We start from the raw sequence: 26,822 nt of genomic DNA, 5'->3' as shown, positions 1-26,822 counted from the left end.
TCTAAGGATATTTATAATATCGACAAGTCGGGTTTCGCTATTAGCGTAAGTTAAATCTCTTAAGTACTTATAAATATAAAAGATAAAGTAAGTTAGAAGCGTATATCTAGGCAATAAAAGTAGATTATAGCTATCGAGTATATTCGTACCTCTAGAGAAGCTTTACTACTACTTCTTATTTTTAAAGCGAAATATATAAATACTAGATAGATACTACCTAATATACTAGCGAATTAGCGCTTCTCTACGAGTAATAGTAGCTAGACGAGCGACTCGTACGCCTATAAGTAGATTTCTACTTTATTCGACCTAGAAATAAAATAAAAAAACGGCTAGCGTTAACTTCTACTACTCGACGGATACGGCTCGTACTTAACTTCTCGATTTATTACTTATTATTTTAATAACGCGATAGATCTCGTCTATTTACTACTATACTTATTATATATTTTATAGCCTCTCGACGTCGCCGTTTTTAGTCTATTAAAACGGGCTTTTACTAAAGAAACTAACTCTCTTATTCGCTTTAATTCTAGCTAGATATCTCGAGTCGAGTAGATTTCTACTTATATTCGAGTACGAGAGTAAACTATTATAATATCGAATATACTTACTAGCTTTCGTAAAAGCGATATCTCGCTACTTAGTCTAGTTATAGTTCTTTTAACTCTCGAAATACCTAAAGCTTCTTATACTCTATAAGCGTCTCTATCGATAACGATAAATATACTCGATCGCTCGTTTCTCGATAGCTCGCCTCTAGATAGTACCGAACTACGATAAATAAACTCGGTACTTAATTTAATCGTCTAGAAGAATAAAATACTTAAAAGCCTAGTTAAGCGATATATCGCTCGAGCTACTACTACTCTTAAAAAGTTAAATTCTAAGAATATACTTTTACGAAAAGAGAATACTAAATAACGAGAGCTTCTCGAAACTCGTAAGAAACGAATAAAAGAGAAATAAGTCGCTTTAGAAAAGCGTTTTATTTTTAATATAGAGGAAATCCTCGAAATCGCCTAGTAAGCTAAAGCGGAGATAGTAAAGAAAATAACTCGTAAACGGAAGTAGAACGCCTCTCTAAGTCTAGAAATCGAGGATATTATCGAGGAAATATCTAAGAACGAGAATAGCGATAGTAAGGGTAGCTATATTACTATAGCGTTACGTAGATAGTCGAGAGTATCGAGGATTTAAGGCTTATATATAGCTTTACTATCTATATAGCTTCCCTATTAAGTACGTTATATTTAGCTAGAGGCCTTTTATATCTACAAGCTAGCTCGTAGGTCGAGAGCCTATAGCGACTGTTATAATACTTTGCGTGCTAATATGTTCCTATTAGAATCGTACATTTACCGCTCCGGCTTAAATAAGGCAAGCTCTAGCCAAGTTGAGCGTCAGGCCTCGCTGAATAAGACCTAGGTTCGACGCATCTGGCGTGACAAGATAGCCCTATCTCACCTACCTATTCAGGTGAAACAGCTTTCTCCTGCAGATTCAAGCTGCCGAGGCCACGCGTCAGTCTACCTCGAGGCTTGACCAGTGCATCGCAAGCCTTCGCTTAAGCAAAGTCCATGACAAGACTATCTGCAAAACGAAGACCTCCCCCAAAATGTCACTATTTTGCCACAAGAAATCAAGGATTCGAAATGAACAAGACTTGTGTAACAAATTCGTCCATACAAAAACTATCGAATGGGCGCGTTGGTATTAGCATTGTGTTAAATTCCTGTTAGCCGGCTGGAGTTGGGCGAGGTTAACATTCCTGTGTTTCAGACTGCTACACCCCACATCATCCTAACTCTTGAGGTTGACGACTCCAGGATTTGCGGTCCCTGGTGTGCGCCGTGTTCGGGATCGTGCCGTGTGTCGGTCGGCGGTACGGTGTCTTGTCGGTACCGGCGAGGTATCGAGGCCTAACAGTATGGCATCGTACTCTCATTCCTACATCTCCAGGACGCTGACTACACAGGAGCAAGATGGCTGTGCTTGCGACTCCGGTTGACGTGGCAGTTGGAATATGGCTTCGTATATCAGTGGCTCGTAGCCCAGCCTTTCCTCCATGTACCATAAGTACAACAACCATCATCTTCAACCCCGGGTTGCTCCTCTGCACTCATCCCAGCAGCAGCGCCAGCCATGGTGTCCGATTCTTGATCCCTACCGCTAGTACTGGCGGCATCCCAAGGCGCCAATGCCGTGACGTACATCCAGCGCTCACAGTATTGCGTCTCAGCCTGCTCCGCAGCACTTGCACAGGTCTCCTTTGATGGAAATGTAGGTCATACACGGAACAGCCACGAGACATGCCGCTGACTTTTACAAACTAGCAACCTGCCATCGATTCTCAAGACTCCCCAGTTCCCTGTACAAACACGGCTTACGTTGAGTCTCTCTTCTCCTGCACCTCGGCCTACTGCACTGCAGAGCAAGCTCGCTGGGGTTTGGACTACCAAAACGCAACATGTGAAGAACAGGGCATACCGCTTCCAAGCTATACCTTAGCCGCTGGAAGTGCAAAGTCTATATTGAGAGTATCTCAGCAGGAAGTCGAGGCGCAGAACTACACACAGACCGTGGTACCCAGCGAGGCGTTCTTCGATGTCGCTTGTGAATCTACGGTACGCTTTACCTGGCTGTCTTGTCTTATCTAACGTGACCATTGCCAGGCTGCACAAAATCGAGCGACTTATTACAACTAGAATTTCGCGTGGGCGCTATATGGCTATTGGGGCCTTGTCATCCTGATTGGAATGTGCAATCGCGGGTTTCAGTCCTTCCGCCACAATTATATCAAGCCGAGAAGACATTTTATTCATGGCCGGTCACTCAAGGGACAGTCCAACTTCGCTCGCTCTGTCGTACGCTTTCGATGGCACATGGGTTCGACACTAACATTATGGGGAGCCAATGAGGCATCCTCCTCGGCACCAAGTCGGATCGAAGGTTTGCTCATTGCATTGTATGTTGTAATGAACTTTGTGTTTTGCTTTCCCGGATATCACACGTTTGAGGGGAATCTTTAGTAAGTTGGAAGCAGATGTCGCCTTCGCGACTCCCCCCTTCTAACGAATCTTTATTGCTGCCGAGACTCGGATCCAACTTGGGCAATATATCTGTGATAGGGCCAGGACTCTAGCTATTGCTAATATCCCTATTATTTGGTTGTTCGCTACAAGAAACGATCCTCTACTCTGGCTTACCGGATGGTCGTTTGCTAGCTTCTCGCACTTCCATCGATGGACTGCGAGGGCTGCAACATTACTCGCTATCGCACATGGCATTGGGTACTCCGTTATCCATGGTTGGGAAGGCGAGTATAAGATGGTTTGGAAGATGGAGCTCTGGTACTGCGGAGTGATAGTAAGTCCTCATTTGCAGCTAATAACGCCCTCACAAACTGATAGGATGTAGTCTGTAATCTCGATGTCCCTATTAGTCGGCTCATCGTTCTTCTTCATCCGGAGACGGTGGTATGATCTATTTCTAGGGGTCCACTTTATCTTCGCGTTAGTACTGATAGTGTGTCTCTGGTAGTAAGTAATAATACCTCAGCGCCAAGAAAACCACTGCTAATAACCCCTAGCCATGTCAAGGTCCAGGATGGTGCTTTTAATGGTTTTATCTGGCCTGCGGTGGCTTTCTGGGCCTTTGACCGCCTGCTTCGCTGGACACGCATTCTATGCATTAGTATCTGGCCGATTTCGAACGGTGCCAAGGCATTTGCATCGTTCGATGAGAAGCAGGGTCTCATTCGAGTCGACGTTACTGACTTCTTTAAGCGGAGAAACCCCAGTCCTGGCGCTTTCTATTATATTTACGAGCCCAGAAGACCCCGAGGTTACGAAAGCCATCCATTCACGCTGTGTACTTGGTACCACACGCTTCCTGGCCCCGAGAGAAGCTCAGATGCGTCCTCGCAGGAGTCGGTAGAGAAGAGCTTGGATGCATCTACCGCAGAACCTCAACATACGTTCCTCATTCGCCCAAGAAACGGCTTCACTGATCACCTTCGCACCAAGGCATCTGCTTCTTCGGGCGAAAGTGAAGTCCAAGAAATCAAAGTCTTCATCGAAGGACCGTATGGCTGCGAGGGTACTCTTCGTGACTACTCCACGGTCGTTATCGTCGTTGGTGGAGCTGGTATTACTGCCGCCATTTCTCGAATATATTCGCTCCTCAGCGATAGTAACCCACTACACTTGGTCCGCCTAATCTGGGCTAACCAAACACAAGATTTGATCGACGACGTCTGCGCACACGAACTTCATGGGGTCCTTGGAAACCTGCAGCTCAAGGTCGACATTTACCTGACCTCAACCTCCGCGCGTATTAGCCAGACCGCCCTATACGAAGTCCACGCTGGAAGGCCGAACATTAGCAGGGTATTGGAGGAGGAGAAACAGAAATGCGAAGGGAGCATGGCTGTTTTTTGTTGTGGGCCACCATCTATGGAGGCTGCTACGAGGAGGGCGTTTGCGAGACTACTAAAAGAGAAGGGGCCACGGTTGGCGTGGTTTCAAGAGCGATTTGGTTGGTAGCTAATAGGCGTGACTAAAGCATGGTCCGCCGATGAGAACTATATAGGCTGGTTCAGCCTGTAGACCATGCAACAACTCTCAGATGGTCGAGACGACACCAACGACCCAGTTGCAGAACTCTCGCGAATGTCGAATCATGACCGGAAACCTTTGCCTTCCTAGCGCTTCCTTGAAAAATGTGGCAGTAGAAGATCCAAAGGACTGTCTCTGAAGAGGAGAATCGTCTGTCTCAAAGACGGTTGACGGCGACATGGTACTTATGCGGCCCCCAAATCCAATATGGCCCATGAGATCTAGTTGATAATCTACAGAACTCACGAGTTATCTCGGTAATACAGCAAACGTTTTGAACATGTAGCAGCCAACACTCCTGACTAGTTGGGTGAGTACCTCGTCTTCCGCGCCGCTTCACACGTTACCTAAGGGCATGAGCAGAGTGCTGAGGAATAGTTTCGGGAAGTAGTACGCCTTCCTTGACGTGGTTTGCTGAGCTCTGGTCTCAGATGTCGGCTGAATCAAGACGGTCATGATGCCACGAAAGTGCTTGTGATCGTGAAACAAAGAAGCAATCGATCTGCTCGGCGCGAGATGTGATTCATTATGCACGACGACATCGCGGTGCTGCATGCTGCGTCTTGGAACGGCTCAATCTTGTTTCGACAGTAATAAGGGTGCTCACTGTCATGATCACGAGTCACAGAAACCAGCATTCGTTCAAAATGGTCTCTCGGAGAAAAGAAAGGACCCCCATCATGGCCTCACCGATTTCTTGGGCTTATAAAAGTTACCAATTATCATTCACGGACTAAAGGTCTTGCCTTTGAGTTGAAAAGCGAATGGTGGGCTTGTAGGATAGCAAAGCTGTATGAAGACGGACGGTGGAATTGTGGGTGCAACCACGTATGGACGTTGTATGCAAGTATGTGTTGCGGAAAAGGCTCTGACAGGACACACCTTATATACAGGTATTTCCACCAGCGTTTGAAACGCCTGTCTTGTATCGTTCGCGCATGGCAGCGAATCATGCAAGATGAGTCGCCAACCCGGCTCACGTTCTAGACCTGTTTAAGGGATGTAAGAAGGCTGTCAAGAGATAGTAGCTAGTACGTCAAATGAGGCCGGTCGACCACCTTGGAGCATTATTCTTACGAGGATATAGGTTTTGGACATGTGATGCTAAGGCCTTAGCCCCTTTTTGTGCACGGTCCCTCCTTCGCGGATGTTTCGATATATACAATCCCACCTTCCTGAATGTACTAATTGGGCCTCCAAAGTCTTCTTCAAAGAAAACTATTAACCTACGTCTAGTGGTTTGATTGCTCCATCATGTCGACATCTGTGAGCAGGTAGGCATCATGTGTTTGAGAAAGAAGACATTCTGGCGACGAACAATTTGGGAATGAGCTTCTTTCCTTTGCAAGACTCCTGCGTTGATAAAAACTAAGCATAACGATACTCTCCCGCATTCGCGTCACGTGCATGGGAAACCCATTGGGAGAAACCATGCACGGAGAGTCGCGAACCATTCAAACGTCAATCGTTTGCCTGCAAACAAGATCGATTCAGAGGCACACCTGTCTGCGGAGGTCGTGTCCTGGTTTACCACATGCGAATTAACAAGTTCCTAATAGCATCGTCTGATTTTGCCCATTGCTTCGGATAGATTTTGCCTTGCATCTTCGAATAGTTCCTCAACGCGACCCGCGTCCGGAAGGTTTCGACTGCGGAGCCACAGCGCCGCGAGTCTATGAGATCGATAATGTTGACATTGACATTTTGCAACGCCTGGACAGCTTAGCTATCTGACAGTATGGCTGCTGCGAGATCACACACCTTTCGACAGCTTGTGATTGTCTCTGGCGTTGGGTGAACACCGACGTCTCGACATAGCTGCTGCAGCGCATCAAGCCTGCCATCGCTCCTGAATAATTCGCGAGACTCTGCTTGAAGACAAGTCCGCAGCGTTGTTTTGTACCTCTTGCTCCCTGCTTTCCAGCCTCGTAGAGCGGCGAGTCGTTGGAACTCTTCGAGTATGGGCGCGTTAGGGTCGTGCTGGAAGCCGGAGTACTGCGAGAGAATGTTAGCAGCCATTGCTGAATGATTGCATGGGCTTCTAGAATCTGTTGAGAGCGAAGCAGAGCGCACCTACTTATATGTTGAAGTGGTAGGAAACTTTGTCTTACTCCTTGACGATGCCACGGTAACAGACAATACTGTCTCGGGTAAATCACTAAGTGGTAGTGGTACGCTGTCTGCGGGTGGTCATGTATCCATGGTCTGCAAATACGCGTCGTATTAAGGAACTATTCGAAGATGCAAGGCAAAATCTATCCGAAGCAATAGGCAAAATCAGACGATGCTTTTAGGAACTTGTTAATCCGCACGAGAGAAAGTAGGAAGGATGGAGTGCGGGGTTTTCGGGGTGTTATAATGCAGTGCGATTCACATGTCTAAATTTAGCTAGGAGACCAGAAAGCAGCTTGAGCTAACTTTGCTGCCGGTAGTAAACGCGGCTGGGCTTGTCGCTATTGGCCGTTTTAGCGAGGATAGTCTGTGCATTGAGACTAACCATCCTCCTCATGTGGCTGGGCTCCGGCACGTGACCATGTCATCGCACTCTTTGGTTTCACATCATCAACATCTTTTGAACTTATCGAATCGACAATCAGCAGACAGTCATTCCCACCTATATGCTCTGGAAAACCAATGGGCATTGTTCAGACACTTGGACTGTCGCGCGTATGCAGCTATAGCTTATAGAACATGCGCATATGGGCAGCACCAAGTCAATCCACTTTGAAAAGAGGCACGAACGCGAACCAATTGTTTGCACTACAGGCGGTCTTGGCATTTCAAAAACAAACGTCCTGGTCGAACCAAAGATAAAACAAAATGCTTTCCTCCAGCGGATAGACCGTATACCGTTGTTCCAGTTCCCGAAACACTCCTGATGAATGGGCATTGTGGCACTCATGTCGCAGGTAGCTGTACGGTGCCGGTCCGTACCTAGCTAGTACTATTGTACATGGAAGTTCCTGGATCTGACCTGACAATGCCACTGTCAAGGTGACTGCCCACAGAAAGCTTTGATATTTGCCATATATGAGCTTAGGCATGATGGGCTTCAGCTTTCTGGCATTAGCTCGCAATTCGATTCCCCAGCTCGTTGCTCGTGGAGGATTTTCTCGACGAGGGTCGGGGTCTCGATCGGTCCGCCGTCCAACGTTTGGCTCCATCTCCAGACACTGCCGGAAGTTGTCAGGACTGCCAGCCAAGACAGATCTAGACTGGTCGACTCCGTTGTGCCATGCGAAAATCGATTCGTCGGGATACTTTTGAAGAATCGCAATTTGCAGCCTTTGGAATGCATTCCTTCCCTCTCCATATAACAATGGCATGTTGATCTTGAAGAGCCCGAGGAGAGAGTAAGCTCGATCCTCGATGCGTGTAGTGCTTCTACGCGCGGCCCAAGCCATTTTCTGTGCAACCGTCCAGGCCGTAAGCGGTTTTTCATGTCTGAGTATCGCTACGGGTATGCCAGAAATGTTTTCGATCCCATCGGCCATACTCTTCTTATTACTGATCTCTTGACAGTCTCGATCGAAGAAGAAGACCCTCTGTGGTGCAATAAGCTCCTGCAACGTCCACCCACGGTGCCACCAGTCACTCTTCTTCCAATCGATCGACTGAACGTCTCCTAGAAACGCATAGCAGACCTCCGCTTGTTCATACCATGAGTACATTCTGTTGATCGCTTCAGATAACTCGGCACTGGATCGTTTGTCGACACAACAGGTGTCGACCCAAGCCCATTCGAATCCATTTCTCTGCGCAAGAGCACAAAATTGGCTTATCTTCTGGTGACCCAGACTATGCATTTTGAGCGACTTCCGGTATTCTTTAAAAGACACTTCTTGCTCGTGAGGATACCAACGATGAGATAGTATCGCAAATCGCGGGACCTGTCCAAACACTTCCGTTAATCGATGTGTCGACGTATTGATAAGCCACATTGTAAGTTTTGCTGTCAACACGATCAAGCACCAGCTTAGCAATGCATCATATGCGACTTCTTATATTTTGTCAAGTAATCGAACCGGTGTGCTTGTCTACGAACTGTATTCTTTGTGGCTACAAGGGCAGTTGGCACAAGTCTGCAAATTCCGGTGAGGAAAGGGACAAATCAGGCTTTTGTTCCCTACTCCATGCTGCCTATGCGAGAGCATGATGACGCCCTATCTTGGCTCGCCGAGCTTCGAGCGCCATCCAAAGTTTTCCACTGCGGTCGCCAATAGTCCTCCGCATTGCCCCTTCAGAAGCACGACTCGTACTACTTCGATCAACCTGCCGCATTTGCGAGACGCTTCGCCCTTGTGCATCATCCGATCGGGTGTCCATACTTGAAGCCTTTCTAAGCTCGCCTCTCGTCCACGACTCGCTACGTCTCGATCGCCAATCATCGAAGGAACGCTAGAGATGTGATGGGAAACCGATCACTCGAATGAGTCGGACTCTCCTATGCCCTCGGCTAGGCTTCCTCCCAATTCACATTTGCACATCATAGATCGTCTTGCGCAAAGAACGAAACGATGGCTCCAAATCTTTGTACGATGATTATCATGCCAAAACGTGTGGATATCGTCATGGGGCTGCCACTGCCTGCATCCATTCAGGATCTTCGGCCCCCGGTTCGGTCTCCGACTCCCTCGATCTCGCACACACATGTTGCGAACCTGATTCGCCGGTTTGGCTATACGCATAAGATTGCAGCCGAAGAGGTTGAAAGAGCAGTCGAATTGGCTGATGGCTTTGACGATCTTGTCATAATACTCGAGAGGCCAGCGCAAGACCACGTATACGAGGCTGCATTCGATCAATTTGTGAGTGCATCGCCGACATTGATAGGCATCGATGAGATGGTCCGTTTCGTCTCCCGCGGAACTAGATCAATTAAAGATACGAGCGTCATCGATGCCTTCGCCTTCAGCCCGAAAGGGCGTACACAACACCCACCGGACGACCAAAGCCACAACCTGGCTCGAGATATCGTGGAACTCAAGAGACCACAAATTGTCCTGGCATGCTGTAACACAGTCCTTCAAACCCACAGCCTTAATCGATTTCGAGGCTGCAATGTCGCATCAGCGCCGGCTTTGGACGATGAATATATTGCAACGGAAGTGGTGCAAGTCGTTCGTTGCTTCCACCCGGGATATTGTGCCAATCGGGTCATACTGGACCCTAAAGCTCGTCTGAAACTGTTGTTGGCATTCATACTTGCATTCACACAGGAATCTGGTGATCGTATTAAGATTATGGATATAGTCGAGCATGTGACGACAAGCGGTCGAGAGTAAGTATGAAGAAGGCCCACTACCTTGAGCTCCAATGCTGAGCGCAAGGAAGGACCGATAGGGGCAGGAGCATTGAAGACGCCACAGAGGACCTGTGGCGAAGCTTGCGATCCATCCATGGCCTTCGGGTTGATAAACTTGTCGCGAAAGGCGCAAATGTCGATGGAAGCATTCAAGATCAGGTCTTTGATTTAATGTGGGCTCTGGATTGGGTTCGGAAAACAAACATCGCGTTCGAGGTCATGACGGCGCTGCTGCTCTGGCGCAACTTCTGGAGCCATCACTTCCTCCAAGGAGACTTTTTTAGGAGCATGACTCGTTTGCTTACGAGGCAAAGAATGCCGTGGGAGCTATCGCCGACGCTGGAGGAACAGCTTTCGACAATGACTATATCAACCATAAGCCAGCCTTTGGCAGGGATGACACGTGGTCTACGGCTAATCAGAAAACGCGCCGAAAGTCAATTAGACGACTGTGCCCATGAATACGATTTAAATGAAGGGTGGAGACACTCCGCAGCCCGGCACGAACAAAGGCTACAATCATTGCAGCTGTCACTCACTCCTCGTAAAGTGACTAGAAGAGAAAAGGATATCTCAGCACTAGCTCTCGACTCTTACTCGACGCTGGCGAGTGCTATTGTTTTCATATCCACTGCGCCAATTCTGAAGCAAGATCCTTCGGCTGATAGTCCAGTCAAAGCCCTGCTTAGCAATATCATGATGGGCAGAACAGATGCGAGGGAAATTGTTGACAACACTTTGGCGCAAATTTCGTGCTTGAAGGAGCTCATCGACTCTAACTTAAACGTCATAAGACAGATCGAAGACAGGCACAGGTCATATTTGCTAAAGGGGCAGAGAGCAGACCGGCCGTCCAAGCTTCTTGAGCTCATGGGTCTACTTGGCAACCTTGAGAAGTATCAGCATCAAATCATCACAATGCGAATACTGCTAGCTCAAAAATCGATAGACAAGGGACAAATAATCCGTGTAACCTCTGACGAAAAGGTATGTAACAACCTGTGGCTTACTCGAAGACATCGAACTAACTCCGAGACTGAACAAGAAGGGCGAAGGGGAAGATAATGGTATAACCTTCAAGCAGATATTTCTGAGCACATGCCAGATCGCGCAATAATAATCGGGATGTTTTACCGTACCGGACCCCTTATGTTGACTTGGACTACTAATGACTAGAAAGAGGTGTTCTAGGCATTCACGCGAAGGACAAGCGGAAACATGCGGGGATCCTGGTCCCCGAAGACTTCATTAACACCAACGTGAAAGTAGTCACATGGGTCTTTAGCTGGGGTCATGGCTCTGACTCGCAGATTAGAGCTATTCTCTCGATAGGTTTTAGCTCGCGGACGAGATTATCTATGTGTTTGGTTCACGAAAGCAGACAGGTTAGGGATTGAGCCTTCTTGATCTTCTATTTCAATGAATTCGACTTCTACGTAGCTACGAGGTCTCCGTATCTGTGGATGATGAGGCAATGAAAAGAGCACTCTTATCCTTGCTCCTCCTAGGTTCACGAATTGCTGCAAAACTTTCCACCAACAGTCTTTTAGGCGAGAGTATCAACGCTTCTACAGTCGCAAGGCTGGGCTAGACGACGTAACCACTGTGTACATTCGGTGGCTGGCCTTGCTGTTCATCGTACTGGCATTTGGCACCTTATTGGATTGTCCGCGTAATGCACGTCCCGAAGTGCAGCGTGAATATGAAGAGTCGTCGATGAGCCTCTTTTGGGCCTGCCGCAAAGCGATCGTAATCGCGCCGTCTTTCTATGGTGAAAGCACCGATCTTGTCCGAGCTGGCATCCTGGTCACTAGGTTCTGCGTCTTCAGCCAGCGCATCACCGAAAGCTGGCTTACGGTTGGTTTCGCTGCGAGGCTGGCCATGGCGCAAGGATTGCATATCGATGGCACTTATTGGAAACTACCTCGTCGAGAGACTGAATCTCGCCGCAGACTCTGGTGCCAGCTTTATCTTCTCGATCGGATGATCTCCTCAGCGCTTGGTAGACCATATTGCATCACTGATAGCCTGTCGCTTCCACACGAGCCGGAGAATGTCTTCCTGGACGACCTTGACGATGATGCAGCTGAAACTGTTCAGCCCGAATGCCTTGCAGACAGTCCAACCCCCAGCGTTGTGGCCACCTTCTCCTATCGCCTCGCCAAAGTGATCGGCCAGATCCATGAACAAACTTGTGGATTACGAGCCGTCTCATATCGACAGGTTATGGCGCTTGATGCTCAACTCCTGGAATGGAAGCGAAGTCTGCCAAAGTACCTCCTTATGGAACGCCCTGACAAGTCTCGAGATCAGACCCAGAGATTTCTGCAGTGGCATAGGGTCTATCTCCATACTTCCTACCACTTCGCTTGCGTTAATCTGCACCGACCCTTCGCCTGGCGTACGTCCGTTACCGACCAATATCGATACAGTCGGGAGGTCTGCTTCAATGCAGCCTGTGCTGATATGAAGACACGACTTGAGCACGACGACATCAGCGGCACCATTGATCACTCCTCCTGGTGCCTTGGCGTCCGTCAGCTTTTCAATAGTGCTATTGTGCTGGGCATGTTGGCCATTCAGGAGCAGTCCCGGGGCTCGTACGATTCTCAAGCGATCGTAAATGACCTCCAATCTTTCTGGGACAAGGAATATAGTGAGATCTGGGTCAATGAGTTTCGGCTGGCCAAGGTCAAGGTCATAGAGCTCTGCATTGATCGCTTGAAGAACGAACCTAAGCCCAAAGGCGCACCAGTAGTGACCAATACACGATCTCTCAGCAGTAGTCATTTGGGTGAGCGGAGGCGTAAAAGGCAGACGCTAGGAACAGATCTGGTCGCAGCACCGGAGCAACTGGTTCCATTGGACGAGATGGACACAGCAGAAGCACCTGTGGGCGTAAGTGTACAGAATTCGGACCATCAGCTCAAAGAGTTTACAATCGATCCTGGGGACCTTGGTTTGGCTGGCTGCGTGTCCACTCAACTCACACATACCTTCTCAGAGCCGTTCTCCTTTCCTGGGCCGAGTGACTTGGACATGTGGCAGGATATGATCGACGCCATAGACCACCAAGCTGATGGTGACATACTGCGAGAGGCGTAGAAGCGGAAGAGTGAATTTGAGCTTGGTGAAATGCAAATTTCATCAATAAAATATTGATTTCATTGCCAAAGTTAGAAGGCAAGGCTGTGTATAAGGAGACCGAAGCCTGGAAAGATCGCTGGAGCAGGCGAATCTTATGGACCTTTCGAACATGAGCATCATATCTTCATCGCCCCTTTTCCGCCCCTTGCCTTTGGAATCCCGAAGTTCAAAGGCCGGCAGACACCGTCACGAGGCACTCGTGTGGAGTCTCCAGTGTCTCCACTTCTCCTCCTCCACTTCGATGAACATGTGAGCACTGAGCAACGTCCGGATTGCCTTTTTCATCCACGCGGCTACCGGCTAAATTGGAACTATCATGAGACGACATGCTGCATCTGGTGAAGTGGTACAAGTGGAAGGATTCGTTTCGTTCCGTGGGTTTTCGTGTTTTTCTCGCGTTCTTCTTCGAGTCACATTCCAACCTCATCTCTTCTTTCCTTTTTTTTAGCTTGTGGTATTGAGTTGACCTATGGAGGAATGAGAAGAATACTGGAGGAATAGGTGGACAACATTCTAGCAATCCTACAGATACGATCTCCTGCAGGAAATCTCAACGACAGCAATCATGGACCAACTCTCCGGCTGGCGAGTCGCCGCCAAACTCGAGAAGAAACGTCTTCTCTTCGCCATCAACAGCATCGCCGCCCTCTCGATTTTCTTCTTCGGCTATGACCAAGGTATCATGCCCTATCCAAGGAGCCTACCGCTCGGAAACTTACCGAACTTACTCTCGAACGTTCAACAGCTAATACAGCCTTACAGGGATGATGGGCGGCGTCAACAACGCCCAAAACTACATCTCCCTCATGAAGTTCGGCTACACCTCAGAAGATGGCGATCCTATCGTAACAGATTCGTGCGTACACCGAAGCATCCCCTATGTACCCAAGATATACTGACCCTCGATCCTTCCTTTGAAGACTCCTCCAAGGCGGCATCGTCTCAGTCTACTACCTCGGAACCCTCTTCGGCTGCCTCCTAGGCGGCTGGACCGGCGACAAAGCCGGCCGCATCAAAACCATCGCGTTCGGCGCCCTCTGGGCCATCCTCGGTGCCTCTCTGCAATGCTCGGCCCAAAATGCTAATTGGATGATCTGTGCTAGAGCAGTGAATGGAATCGGGACTGGCGTGCTAAATGCGATTGTACCTGTTTGGGCTACGGAGACGGCGGAGGCGACGAGTAGGGGCCAGTTTATTGCGGTGGAGTTTACGTTGAATATTTTTGGCGTTGTCGTTGCGTATTGGTTGGAGTTTGGGTTGAGTTTTGTTGATGGGGGGAGGAGTCCGATAAGGTGGAGTGAGTCTGTGTCTATGTTAAGCAGTTTGTGTAACGACGCTGCTGACCACGTGTACAGGATTCCCCATTGCGTTTCAGATCATTCCGCTGCTAGTCTTGATCTCGGTGGTCTGGTTCTTCCCAGAGTCACCGCGATGGCTGTGCAAAGTCGGTCGTGAGAAGGAAGCACGATACATCCTTGGTCGCCTGAGAGGCGAAGACGCTCAAGGTGCTGCTCAGGCTGACGCTGAGTTCAACGACATCAAGAACATCGTTATCCACGAACGCAAGACGGCGAACCGGAACAGCTACTTCTCCATGCTCTTCGGGATTGGAGCTGGTAAACTGCACACGGCGAGGAGAGTACAGCTTGTGGTCTGGCTACAGATCATGCAGGAGTGGATTGGCATCGCAGGTTTGTCCAAGCTGTCACACGGAGCATCGAGAAGACCGAGCTGACTTCTTTCCAGGTGTAACGATCTACGCACCCACCATCTTCCGCATCGCAGGTTTCAGCTCCGAGAAAAGCCAATGGATCAGCGGTCTCAACAACATCTTCTACATGTTCTCGACCCTAATCTGCGTCTTCACCTTAGATCGAATCGGCAGACGCTGGACGCTCTGGTGGGGCTCAGTTGGTATGGGCATCGCCATGTTCCTCGCCGGGGGCATGGCACGAGGAGGTCTAAACGCCAGAGCCGCGGGCGACGAAGCAGCCGCAAGTGCTTACGGCATTGCTTCAGCGTCGTTCGTGTTTATTTTCACTTCGATTTTCGGAGCCACGTGGCTCACAGTGCCTTGGTTGTATCCCGTAAGTTCTCTATCCCCAAACGTCTCTCCCACAAACCTCGACTAACATCGTCTTCCCCTTGAAGGCCGAAATCTTTCCCCTCGAAGTTCGCGCTAAAGGCAATGCGTGGGGCGTCGTAGGCTGGTCCATCGGCAACGGCTGGCTCACCCTTCTCTGCCCGGTCATGTTCAACGCAATCGGCGAGAAAACCCTCTACATCTTCGGGGCTTGTAACGTCATTACCATCCCCATGGTCTGGGCGCTGTACCCAGAGACGAATCAGCGGACCCTGGAGGAGATGGATCTGGTGTTTGCGGCGGATAGTCCGTGGGTTTGGGACGCGGAGAGGAACTTTCAGAGGTTGAAGGCGGAGAGGCCGGATCTTGTGCAGGCGGCGAGCAGGGGGAATTCGGTCGTGGATCCGGAGGCTGGGATTAAAGTGACGGAGACGCATGAGGCGAGCCAGGAGGTGCCGAAGATGGATTGAGTTGTTGGAGGGGGTTCGATGGAGGTAGAACGTCCACCTTGATCTACTGGGCAGGATGGGCACAGATCTTGTTGAAACAAGCCATTCGCAAGGCTGAGGAGTTCCCACATGAGAGGAAGGGCGGCACAACCATCGCAACATCGTCACTGAGCCCAGAATGGCTCGATCTACTCCTAGGCTATGATCCCAAGGCAGTCCGCTCCAGCATAACGAAATTATTCCACAGAGCCAATCGAGGTCAGCCTCAAGACATTATCCAAGTTCTTTGAACTCCATGTACAAGTGAAGTCAAATCTATACGAAAAGATGCTTGCTGACATGGTATATCTTGGCCACTCATCGGAGCCCCTGACCTGAGCCCCTGACCTGCATCGGCCTTGAAAGCCTCTCAAACTTTTCCCCTGAAACGGAACGCCGAGCAATGCCTCATTACCTCTGTCCGTCAGTAACTGCGAAAACGATGACGTCGAGTTTATCAAGCGCAAAGAATAGCACACCCATCAGGCGCCGACGCATTCGTGCACCCCACCGGGACCACACATGCACTGGCACTAGCTGACGCCGAAGACGACGTGGATGTCGCTTGCGGCGACGAAACTCCACAGCCCATCTGCAAAGCATTGCCCTCATTGACATAGTAGCAAGCAGCACCGTTGCTCGGACACGGGGCAGACGACGGACAAGCCGCCAGCGGTATGCTGCTGTCGCTGAACTGGCACTGGCCCCATTGCAGGCTCGATGTATCCGTATAGCAGGCTCCGACGTATGTGCTATGTGAGGTTGTCGCTGTATTGGTTGTGGTTGTGGGGGGCGTGATGATGGTTATGGACGGCATAATCGCGTTCGTGGGTATGGATGTTCCCACGGCGCAGGTGAGGATGCTCATGCCGTTGCCTGCGTCCATGGTGTCAAGGCCTGCGGTCCAACCGTCGTTGCAGGCGCATATTGTTGTTTCGCTGTAGGTGTAGGCGCCGAGGACGGTTGCTCCTTGGGTTGATAGGGTGCAGGATGTGATCGACGCAACAGTCGTGGTTGTGGTTGGCATGGAGGTGGTGTTGGTCGAGGAGGTCGTGACTACCGTGCTGAGCGTTGTAGGTGTGCTTGATGACGCTGTCGAGGTTATCGAGGCTGTCGTAGAATCACTCTCCGTCGCAGTGCTGCTACTGTCCTCATTCACACACGCGTCTGGGACTTCCTCGTCGCGGGAAACCATCAGACCACTACCAGGAGGCAACGGTGCAACCGTGTCGCCCAACTTGAATGACCAATTATCCTCATAGTACGGATCAATGTGGTTGCTCACATACTCTGCATAGCCAATCCACAGCTTGAAGCCAGCGTACTGAGTCGGACAAGCATACTGGTCCCCACCAAGTTGGATCTTATTGAAGAACGTCGCCTCCGCCGGATCGAATTGGAAGAGCACTTTGCCGACTTGGAATGCCACGTCGTTTGACATTTCAGGGTTCGTGCTCTGGTAGATGAAGTCCATCGGGTCGGGGTCGAAGATACCAAGCTTGTTCCGGATCGTTTCCATCTCGGCCTGATATCTGTATTTTGGGGAATTCTGGGAAGGCCACGGTTGAGGCGAGACGATGATGGCGCGAACGCCGCCCTCTTGTTCTGGGTCGAAGAGGGCACCGGTGGCGGCGAGACCACTGATGTCTGGCAGCCAAGGCTGCCCATCGAAGTCTTCGCCTTTGTCGACAATCGGAATGGGGTCGCCATTGAGGAGGACATTTTCGATTTGATTCGTGAAGTCGCCCGGCCAGTAGTGCTCGCATTGGTCGTCCCAACCGTACATGAACCCTGGATTTTCAAATACTGCAGCGAGTGTCACTACTTGATTTCAGCTGTTGATGCCGTTTTAGGCATCTAGCATATCTAGAATCACTTACAGTGGTTCATGTAGACTGCCTTCCGAGACACAATAATGACAGAAGTGCAGCCATACAAGCCCTGCACTGTCATAGTAAGTCGTGATTCGCCGTCAAACTCACGGAGAAGACCTGAAGAGGATCCTAGAAACCTAATTTCATCCCTATGGGGCACAATGAGAGTCCCAGGGCTGATAAGCTGATTGTAGAAAAAGTCTGAGTATGGCTGGTTTGAGCCCATGATCTCAAAATCATCGGGAGTCTGGAGCGTTCGTTTGTGCTTGGAGGATGATTTGTTTGTTGGAAGATCGTCGATGTCGGATATCTCCTGAGCCCCCTTGGGGAGTGTGGTGGCCTGTGACGGATACGCAACTCCATCAACGGTTGTGCAGTCCGTACACTGAGGTGTAGTTTGGGTAGGAAGCGACGTTGCTGTGCAGCTCAAACATCCGCTTGCAGAGCAGATGGGAAGACTGCCCGTCGATAGTGTTGTTGTGGTTGCAGATGATGAGACACTGCAACCACTTACCGTCGAAGTGGCTGTATTGCAGATTTGTGTGGTCGTGGAGCTGATCACCGTAGGCGTACATGTGACGAAGTACTCCTCCGTTGCCGACGTCCCAGAGCTACAACTGCTTGATGACGATTTTGAAGACGCTGAAGATGTTGTAGAGGATGGCGCGGATGTGGTTGTTTTGTCCTTCTCATCCTTGACTTCCTCTGTCAGGTCCTTCAATTCGGTGAGCTCGTGGTTTACGTTGTCGACAAGAGTACTCGTGATGCTGGTCTTGATTGAAGTCACCGTCTCTACGATGCAGCTCAGAAGTGTGAATAGCGAATGAGTACAGTCCTTGTTGGTGCTCTGGCCAGAGTCATCCTGAATCTTCGACAAAAGACCGGTCGCATCGTCGACCACATCGTCCAGAAACGTGATGATGGGTCCAACCTGCTCCGTGTCATCGTCGATCCAGCTCTGAATGATCGGGAAAACACTGCTGAGCTGTGTTTCGATTTGATCTCTGCTCGAGGCGGCTTCCGTGCCGGTCGGGGCAATGGTCGTTGTTGGTGTCAAGATTATCGCAGATGAGACCTCACCACCGCTGATGATAGCTAGAACAGTCGTAGAGCCGCCAATCTCCGTCGAGATACTACTGACTCCCAAAGGTATCGCTCCCGGAGCCAGGGTGGTGGATGATGAAGTCGTGAGTCCAGTGCCTGACAGTGATGCGCTGCCTCCTGAGCTCAGGAGGTTCGAGGACGGATAAGATGAAGAACTGCTACTTGGCAGGCCTGATGACGAGGGCGTAGTTAATCCAGTACCGAGAGGAATGCTGGCCGAGGGAGAGGCTGAAATGCCGGAACTGACAGTCGAGCTGGAGCCGATCGTTGCGTTTGTATATGGCGCGTTGCTTGATGACATCCATCCTCCAGTACCTGTTGAGACTTGGGCAGCGGTCCATGAAGAGAAATACAATGATAGTGTGAATAGCACAGGGTGCCTCATATCGCCGAAGGGAATGATGATACAGGTAAGGAGAAGGAAAGAAATAACACTTGACTGTCTTTACATCTCTGTGCTGCCGGAGTCGATGGCCTCTACTTTAACACAACTCTTGTTGGCACTCACAGTAGACATACTGTGCCGCATGGCAGACTCTCCGCAAGCACTGCCCGACTCCATATGCACATCCAGCATTGTAGCGCTGGAGGGATGGGTTGAGGTGAGGTGGATGGAGACGCCTGGTGCTCTTGAAGCAATGGGAGTAATCGCTCGGTGGTCCTGAGGTCTAAGCGCATGGGGTCTTCGCAAGCGAAGTTCCCACTTGTCTTGTCCTTCAATCTCTTCGTTTCTTCGAGCGCGTAAAGGGTTGGGCGATGGACGTCTGGAGTCGTGGGCACAGCCGATGCCTTCCAACACGCGCCCAGTACCCTTGTATAGCAGAGTAGTTTTAGGGTGAATAGACGCCGGAAGGCTTACCGCTGCCGCCGTGCTCCACTATCGCTGAAACTCCGGCGTCTGTGACGGTCTTTTTTGAGAATGTAGATATAAGCGCCAGAGATGGCGCCTCGCTCGAGCTACCGACAGATCCACTTCATGGTTATGCAGCGATGTCGTGCGTTGAAGGAACATTTGGCTCTCTCAGCAAGGCTCTGATCGAACGGAAGATTGTGTCGCCACTTGTCGTGATCCCTGGTCTTATAGTACTTGGAAAATTGTCCTTTGGAGAGGTTACCTCCCTCATGGGGAAGAAGCCAGATGTGCAGCCTCCGTTTCTCTGCTCTCTGGCCCTTGGCCTGTAAAGCAATCATGCGCACTGCAGCTAGTGAAGGACGAAATCTACTCTGCGACCCTTCATACATCCACGCCAGTCTTGAAAAGGTGAGGAGTCTCGTGCTTCGAACCAGCAAGGCCAATCTTGCTCCCAGGCAGCGAATGTTCCTTCCATGACTCTCGCCACACCGTGCCATGCGCTGACGCTCTCGCCGCTGAATAGCAGAGCATCGCCATGGCATAGACGTATAGCGGCGAGATGGAAGCCGTCTCCATCGGTAGATCCGCATTCGTCCTTCTCGTGAACCCCAGCTTTGGGATCCGCCTCGTTATTGCGTTTGTCGTCGTCCTTGGCATGCTCCTCCCCGTCTCCATCGTCAAGACCAACAATCCACTGATGCCAGTTGTCTTCAGGAACTTCCGGAGGCGATGGAGGCACATCCGACTTTCGTCGCTCGTCAGGGCCCTGCTCCCTTCCAATGACAAGAACGCCATCGCAACCAAGTGACAGATCGAGGAAAAAGCCCTTGTTCTCACGATCCTGTCGAAGTCCTTGAGAATCCATACGTGGAGATATCAAAGCAGTAGCGGAATTGACTTCAAGCGGTATAATGCTTTCGATGAGAGTTTTGACGTTGCTTGGAAGGCGTATTCTCAACCAACGTAGCTTGTCCACGAAGTCTGTGACCGTGAGAGGGAAGTGTACCCACGAATCGTCCAGACGAGGCTGCATCTGGAGCCGAGAAGTCGCCGAGTCGAAAAATGAGAGTTGTTGCCTGCTATCGCTCGCACGGCCTGGATATGTAATGTGGTAGCTTTCGTGCAGATTCGTCGAGTTGGCAGGAGATGCTAACTCCTCATGGAGAAGCTGATCAACCAAGTCCTTCAGTACCAAGTGATTTCTCAGAAATTGTGGATAGAGATATAGTCCTGGCTTGCGCGTTAGTATGAGAGTTCGCACGTTCGACGCATGTGGTGCTCCTGCGTGTACCTGGGAACTCTTCGATCTCGTATACACTGGTCCCTTGGACGGAATGTGCGTGTCTGCTAGGCTCAGGGCAGAAGACACACCTCCCTATGAAATCGAAACAAGCCAATTGAATGGCGCCGTACTTTTTCTGCAATTCCAGGCTTCTTGGGAGGCATACCCGCAGCTTGAACTTCTTGTTAGGTCGGTTATCGAACCAGTCTTTCCGAGGTTCGATGAACGCTTGATGATCCAATAACGACTCCATATCAATGCTTTTCATGCTGTCGTAGAATGTACGAATCGGGGCTGGAGCGTCCATGGCCATGATTCTTCTGCAGATCCGTGCTCACGAGCCTTTATCAATGCGTTTGTGCGGTGAAAGAGGTATTTCGAGATGCCCATGGTCAGTATGGTTCGGCCAGATAGAGTCTTGAGTAGTTTTCGAACAGAGCCATTCGACAAGAATAGCTCAGCGCTTCCTGGGACGTTGGCGCCTACTGGTGATGGAGCAAGCGGGTCATTTAGTGCGCAGTACCGTCCTATTATGTGCTGGAAAACATCAAAGATAGACGAAGAAACCTGTCGCTCTGGATGCTATTCGTGCCGAAGATGCAAGCAAGGCCCGACTTCAGTATTTTTGCTGTTCTCAGCAACTCCATGCATCCACAGCTACCCTCCTCGATCCGGTCAAACTGGAGCGTATACAATTGCCCTCTCTCACAGGCGACTGTGCTGCTAATTGCACCCTACGCTGCTTAGACAGCTTAAGAGTGATGGGGATGAAATATTCCACTTTGAGCAGAACACCGAGGGTATATGTAGCTACCTAGGTATGATTCGCGCGTGGCAACGGTATGTGAAATACCACCACCATACCCATTAATACGCCTAAACTTTTTTGCATCTCTGAATTGCAACCGTCCATCGGCTCGGCATGCCGGGCGATTCAGTTCAGTCGCAAGTCTCACTGCCAGGCAAAAGAATTGCTCCCTTCCATGGCGGTGCCCAGCGAGACCCTTCTGGATTGCGGCCTGAAGCTGATGGCCTCGACTTGCAAAGTGTGGTTGCCACCAAGATCGCCAGAAAATCGCAGAGATCCAGTCGAGACGCGTACGATCAGCTTATGCTCGAGTCGTGTGCTGGTCGTGAAGCTGGGTGGTGGATGGCGGGTTGCATGAATCATCACTTGGGTCGACAGAAGCTTGCCGACGGAGCGTCGAGTCGAATGGTCGAGATGGTTGGGGAGCCCGCGCTTGTGCTGCAGGAACCACAGCTCGTCGCTCGTCGCTTATGCTCGTGCAGGGCGCATCTCAAACGGATCTGCATTGCCGCTTCGGGTGGGATGCAATATACATGATGGCTGCATTTTGTTCGAGCTGCAGTCGTGGCTGGACTCTGTTCTTGCCCTGCAGAGATGATCTGTTTGAGCGGCGAGAAGGGAGACGAGAATGAAGGTGTGAGAGAGTGAGACGGATGGGCGCAGATTTGCCATTGATTGTGTCGTGCAACCCAAGAACGAACGAGGTGCACAATCGACGCAAGGCGCTTCCGATGGCTGGACCGGCAAGTGTCCCCAGCTAAGTTACCTCCGCACACACACGTGGAGGAGTCCCTCGAGTGGATGAAACGCCAGAGTCCGGGAAGTCGATGTTCTCTGCTGCACCGGCGAGCACGTTGCTGCAAGTTCCAAGTCGTCGCGCGTGTCTGGACGTTGGAGAAGCACAACCACGCCCTCGCATCCTCCGCGCAGCGGATCATCATCACTCCGTGTTGGGGGAGGAGTAGCATTCGCGCTGGTGCGGCACGTTCTGCACGGTACTGCAAGCGGTGATGGTTGATGAAAGTGTGATATGGACCCTGGTCACTTGATATGCATGCCCCTATTCAACCCATGAGTCGCAACGGTTGCAGGATTGTTCCGCCGGTTACAGAACGCACTCGACGGGCTTTGCTAGAAATCAGTAGATTATTTGATAGTCTGGCAGTAATATATGATGAGTACGATTCCCGGTTTGCCGCACGGCAACCCAGATATCGAGTCATTCGTCGAGGCATCCATCATCATATCCAGTCTAATCTCCCGGGAGGCATCGCGCAGGATTGCTAGGGATATCCCTGCAGCGCTAGATCATCGCGCTAACCGTTCCTGCCAAAAGGTTTCGGCGACGTCCTCACGGGCGTCGGGAGCTGGGGCAGAGCATGAAAGTGAGGTCGTGCGCTGCAACGGCCCTCACATCGCTGCTGTGCCAGCTTCTCGTCGTGCCAGCTTCTCGCCGACACCTCCAGCACATGCTGCCTCCTCCTCCCCATTGCTGCCTCTGACAGCCATTGTTGCTGAGCGTCGTTGCGCGCACCCAGCACGTCGCGCCCATTGCAAACTTTAGGGGCACACGGCCCATACCAACGACGCCTAGAGCTACTGCACTGGCGAAGGACCCGACGGTGCAGCCTGCGATAAGCTCTGCGTCGGTGTGCTAGCAGCAAAAACACCAGTCCACCACCACCTTCACCATGGCGCCCTCCTTCACCTCACGCCCGCGCTCCGGCGAGTCTGGACGCCCCGTCAGCCCTGACGACGACAATCTGGTCATCCCCAATCGCACTTCGTCGCTGCATTCGCGCATCACCCAGCCCGTCCCAGGAGCAATGCCTCAGCCAAAGACGGGCACCCGCACCCCCAAGACATTGACACACGCGTACATGGTCTGTGGTGTGGGCAGAGAACCGTCGCAATGGGTGAAAGCTCCTCCGCCAATGCAGGGAAAGATTGGACATATGAAGGGTGCGGTTGGACAATTCTGGCTGCCGGAAATCCTGGGGAGCAGCCCACGGCTTGAGCAGGACAATGAGATTGCGAGGTCACTTCATTCTGCAATGAGGGTACGCAGGACATCACGATATCTTTCATTGAAGATGCTAACATAGTCCAGGCTTGTTTCCCTCACGATGTCGAAATCTGCACTGGTACCACCCAACCCCACTGTGTCCACCACGCTTTTGTACTACAACAAGACTCCTCGCACACATTGTATGGCATTGCCCTGCGAGTGTGGTCCCGCGCGGATGAGAAGCGCGCAGAGACGATCCGCGACCTTCGCAAGCGCACTGAAGCCGACTACTACGACCAGCCAAGCGAGACTTACTGGATTCCATACTGCCTGTCGTTCCTCTCGAGATATCCATTATACAACCTGCTGGGAGACTACTTGCGTGGAATGTGGATTCACTGGAACAAGGCCACCAACCTTTTCCACGCTGAGGAGGTATCGCGAATCCTCAGCTTCCCAGCACCTCGCCTCAATGACCTGGTTCGCATCGACATGAAGGACTACGCACTGTGCTACCAGTTCCCATCTTCGCCCAATGGATTCCAGAACTTCGCCATGTGGCCCTTGTTCAGCTGTCTGTCAATTCCAAACATCGTTGGTGTTTTGGAAGCCGCAGTCTCACCAACACGGCGAATCATCTTCATCTCGAACTACCCGGCTATGCTTACCGTCGCTACCGAGACTGTTCGTTACATGGTCCGCGTGTATGAATGGAGCGGTCTTTACGTACCAGTCGTCCACGCTCGCCATGTCAAGGAATTGGTCCAGGAACCCGGCCCATACATTCTTGGTGTCACTGCCGAATGCCGAACACTCTTCACCGCGCCCCAAGATGCACTCGTCGTTGACCTTGACCGCAACTTCGTTCTGACCTCGAGTCCACCCAGCGCATGGAGCGCGAAGCAACGACAGAAGCTCATCTCACGCATGACACAAGCTCTCAATGGTGACGTGGCTCCCACTGGAGTACCACAGCACCTGCGTTCGGCTTACGGCGGTGGTAAACTCATCCCAGCTGGACGAATCATTGTTATGCGCGGAGAGGTTGAAAGCGTGCAAGATCCTGGGTGGTGGAATCAAGACGAGATCATGAAGGTTATGGATCATGCCTGTGAGAAACTGGTGAGTATTGAGCTGATAGTGTCGAGATGTCAACCACTAACTTTGATCGCAGGGCAAGAACACCGGTGTCAAGGCCATGTTTGGCGGAGCACAAAAGAAACCACTCATGACCAAGGTGTCAATGCGACACTTGAACGAGATTGTTCGAGAGCGAAATCAATACTCTCGAGATGCCATGGAGGCGTGGCAAGACTTCATCAACCTCAAAGGACGCATGGATACCGAGCTTACCAAGGTCACCAAGCGCAACAACTTCTTGGTCGAGGAATTGGAGAGCTGGAAGCAGCAGTTCCTCAAGTTCCAGGCATTTGCTGAGCAGCTTACAAAGGAGACCAACGAGCTCAAGATCAAGATTGAAGGCCACAAGCGCGAGAATCGCCGCCTTACATCTCTCATCGACCAGCAGAAGGACGACACTGCACGACTTACCGTCCGCTTGTCCGGCACCGAGAAGCAGAGAGACGATGCCTTGGAAGCGCTTGTACTTCAGCAGGAGATCGCCGAAGAGCTTGAGCGCGAACGAAAGAGGAACAAGAAAGACCTCTCGGCGTTGCAGCACACCAATGCAACCCTTCTCAGACAGCGTGACGAAGCCCAGCGGGTTGTCCTGCATTTGCGTGCCTTGATTGATGGCCAAGCCCACCACATGGAACACATCGTCAAGACTCTCAACAACCAACCAGAGACCGCCGAGTTCTTGGACGCAGAAGAGGAGTTCGACGAAGATGGCGAGACCGAAGCCAAGGACACCACCAAAGAGCGATCCGAAGTGGGCACGATTCGAGGAGTGTTTGGCTTGGGTTCGAGGACGTCATCACGGGCAAGCACGCGACAGTCATATCGCATGGATGGTGAGGATGCCTCCTCTGCAATGGAGGCTCGCCTTCAGCAGACTTCGGCTGCTCGCAAGCGTCTTTCTGAACTCAGTATGACTGACGTCGCAGATCGACACCTTCGTGACAAGACGGATGCGATCGCGTACATTATCCGCAACATCTCCGAGCAATGCGCCGCCGCCGTCGAAGGTCTCGATCTCGCACGCCGCGCCGACACCTCGAGTGCTGCCAGTGAAGGTGGTGACGACGAGGAGAAGACTGAGTCGAGGAAGAAGCGTGGGAAGAGGCCAGTCAAGAATCTCACGCCAGACTCTGCAGAGGGTGAGCAAGATCAGCAGAGCGTTGCTGGGTCAGAGTCCGAGTTTGGAGATGGCCGGACGGAGAGCACTGATTCTTACCTTCACCCTAAGAGGGCATCGGTCGTGCCACCAACTCCAGACCTCGTCCACGATCGAAGCTCTACCAGCATGAGCATCGGTAGTGAGAGCACAGCTGCCACGCCGCAGAGACACAGCCTGCAGAGCCAGTACAGCAAGAACCACGAGGACATCCCAGAGGTGCCTACGCACATCGTCGACCACGAGCACGGTCACACGCTGGAGGAGGTACCGGAGGAGCCAGTAACCAAGTTCAGCACCAACGGTCTGGAGCACCGCCACGACCAGTCCCAGCAGGCGTGACTACCACAGCGACGCTCGTGGAGGAACTCTCGCGGTCGCTTCCCCGTTTCGCCGATTTTCACGATGTTTTGATCTTACAGCTGGATATGCGAGGTGTCAGGCGTCGGAAATCAAGGAGTTCCAGAGTCCCCCGATCGTCACCGCCACCATCCCCGACCTACCTGCTCCAATGCTGCTGCGCGTTTGTTGCTCCGTTTTTTGACTGAGATACTCCCTTTGCACTTGCTGTTATTTGAGTTGAAGTTTTCTCAACTTTGATGTCACTCTCTTGACGGCCTATCTAATACCCAACACCACTTTTCTGCTAAGAACGAGCGGGCGAGGAATGAAGAAAAGAAAAGTTTGAACGTAGCTAGGCAGATTCGTTGGATAGGCGGTCCGTCTCTTACTGTCTGTCCGTGCTGGATGGAAACACTATGAATATGAGCAGTATATTCCTTGACACACTTGTTCGAGATTTCGTTGCTTCTGCACATGGCATCGCTCTTTCCCTGTGGACTTTCACTTACTCAATTCACAAAGCTTATCCTGACATCGCCCCATCATCAGCACATGCACTCCACCCACTTGATGCACTCGGCAAGACATTACTTGAACGTCCATTGAGATGGAT

At 51.0% G+C, this 26,822-nt stretch overlaps 8 protein-coding genes across 8 annotated transcripts; 5 read left to right on the top strand and 3 right to left on the bottom strand.

Moving 5' to 3' along the window:
• Positions 1-1,985: 1,985 nt before the first annotated feature.
• On the top strand, positions 1,986-4,547 carry M409DRAFT_68952 (uncharacterized protein; the record flags this gene model as incomplete). The annotated part of the gene is made up of 6 exons (XM_033818062.1): positions 1,986-2,210; positions 2,337-2,627; positions 2,709-2,987; positions 3,097-3,369; positions 3,421-3,542; positions 3,593-4,547. 6 exons carry the CDS (start codon positions 1,986-1,988, stop codon positions 4,545-4,547), a joined length of 2,145 nt encoding a protein of 714 aa, XP_033663541.1.
• Positions 4,548-6,146: 1,599 nt separating this feature from the next.
• M409DRAFT_58067 (uncharacterized protein) lies at positions 6,147-6,638 on the bottom strand (the record flags this gene model as incomplete). The annotated part of the gene is made up of 2 exons (XM_033813809.1): positions 6,147-6,332; positions 6,381-6,638. The coding sequence occupies 2 exons, from the start codon at positions 6,636-6,638 to the stop codon at positions 6,147-6,149; spliced, it is 444 nt and encodes a 147-aa protein (XP_033663540.1).
• Positions 6,639-7,007: 369 nt separating this feature from the next.
• Positions 7,008-8,560, bottom strand: M409DRAFT_68951 (uncharacterized protein; the record flags this gene model as incomplete). Its single annotated transcript, XM_033818061.1, has 3 exons — positions 7,008-7,065; positions 7,554-7,588; positions 7,820-8,560. 3 exons carry the CDS (start codon positions 8,558-8,560, stop codon positions 7,008-7,010), a joined length of 834 nt encoding a protein of 277 aa, XP_033663539.1.
• A 2,897-nt stretch (positions 8,561-11,457) lies between these two features.
• Positions 11,458-12,654, top strand: M409DRAFT_33496 (uncharacterized protein; the record flags this gene model as incomplete). The annotated part of the gene is made up of 1 exon (XM_033810295.1): positions 11,458-12,654. A coding segment is annotated over one exon (1,197 nt), but the record flags the coding sequence as incomplete, so codon positions are not given.
• A 982-nt stretch (positions 12,655-13,636) lies between these two features.
• On the top strand, positions 13,637-15,624 carry M409DRAFT_26888 (uncharacterized protein; the record flags this gene model as incomplete). The annotated part of the gene is made up of 6 exons (XM_033808320.1): positions 13,637-13,748; positions 13,834-13,927; positions 13,992-14,368; positions 14,427-14,762; positions 14,818-15,158; positions 15,223-15,624. 6 exons carry the CDS (start codon positions 13,637-13,639, stop codon positions 15,622-15,624), a joined length of 1,662 nt encoding a protein of 553 aa, XP_033663537.1.
• A 475-nt stretch (positions 15,625-16,099) lies between these two features.
• On the bottom strand, positions 16,100-21,068 carry M409DRAFT_58064 (uncharacterized protein; the record flags this gene model as incomplete). Its single annotated transcript, XM_033813808.1, has 7 exons — positions 16,100-17,448; positions 17,523-17,588; positions 17,625-18,935; positions 19,140-19,431; positions 19,736-19,796; positions 19,905-20,848; positions 20,922-21,068. The coding sequence occupies 7 exons, from the start codon at positions 21,066-21,068 to the stop codon at positions 16,100-16,102; spliced, it is 4,170 nt and encodes a 1,389-aa protein (XP_033663536.1).
• A 609-nt stretch (positions 21,069-21,677) lies between these two features.
• On the top strand, positions 21,678-22,100 carry M409DRAFT_58063 (uncharacterized protein; the record flags this gene model as incomplete). Its single annotated transcript, XM_033813807.1, has 1 exon — positions 21,678-22,100. The coding sequence occupies one exon, from the start codon at positions 21,678-21,680 to the stop codon at positions 22,098-22,100; it is 423 nt and encodes a 140-aa protein (XP_033663535.1).
• A 1,154-nt stretch (positions 22,101-23,254) lies between these two features.
• On the top strand, positions 23,255-26,209 carry M409DRAFT_68949 (uncharacterized protein; the record flags this gene model as incomplete). Its single annotated transcript, XM_033818060.1, has 3 exons — positions 23,255-23,623; positions 23,674-24,693; positions 24,746-26,209. The coding sequence occupies 3 exons, from the start codon at positions 23,255-23,257 to the stop codon at positions 26,207-26,209; spliced, it is 2,853 nt and encodes a 950-aa protein (XP_033663534.1).
• Positions 26,210-26,822: the final 613 nt, after the last annotated feature.

The sequence above is a fragment of the Zasmidium cellare genome (assembly GCF_010093935.1).
Source record: "Zasmidium cellare ATCC 36951 unplaced genomic scaffold M409scaffold_34, whole genome shotgun sequence".
In the NCBI taxonomy this organism is placed as follows: domain Eukaryota; kingdom Fungi; phylum Ascomycota; class Dothideomycetes; order Mycosphaerellales; family Mycosphaerellaceae; genus Zasmidium; species Zasmidium cellare.
The sequence above is the reverse complement of the archived record's forward strand: the minus strand, read 5'-3'. Positions and strand labels throughout refer to the sequence as shown.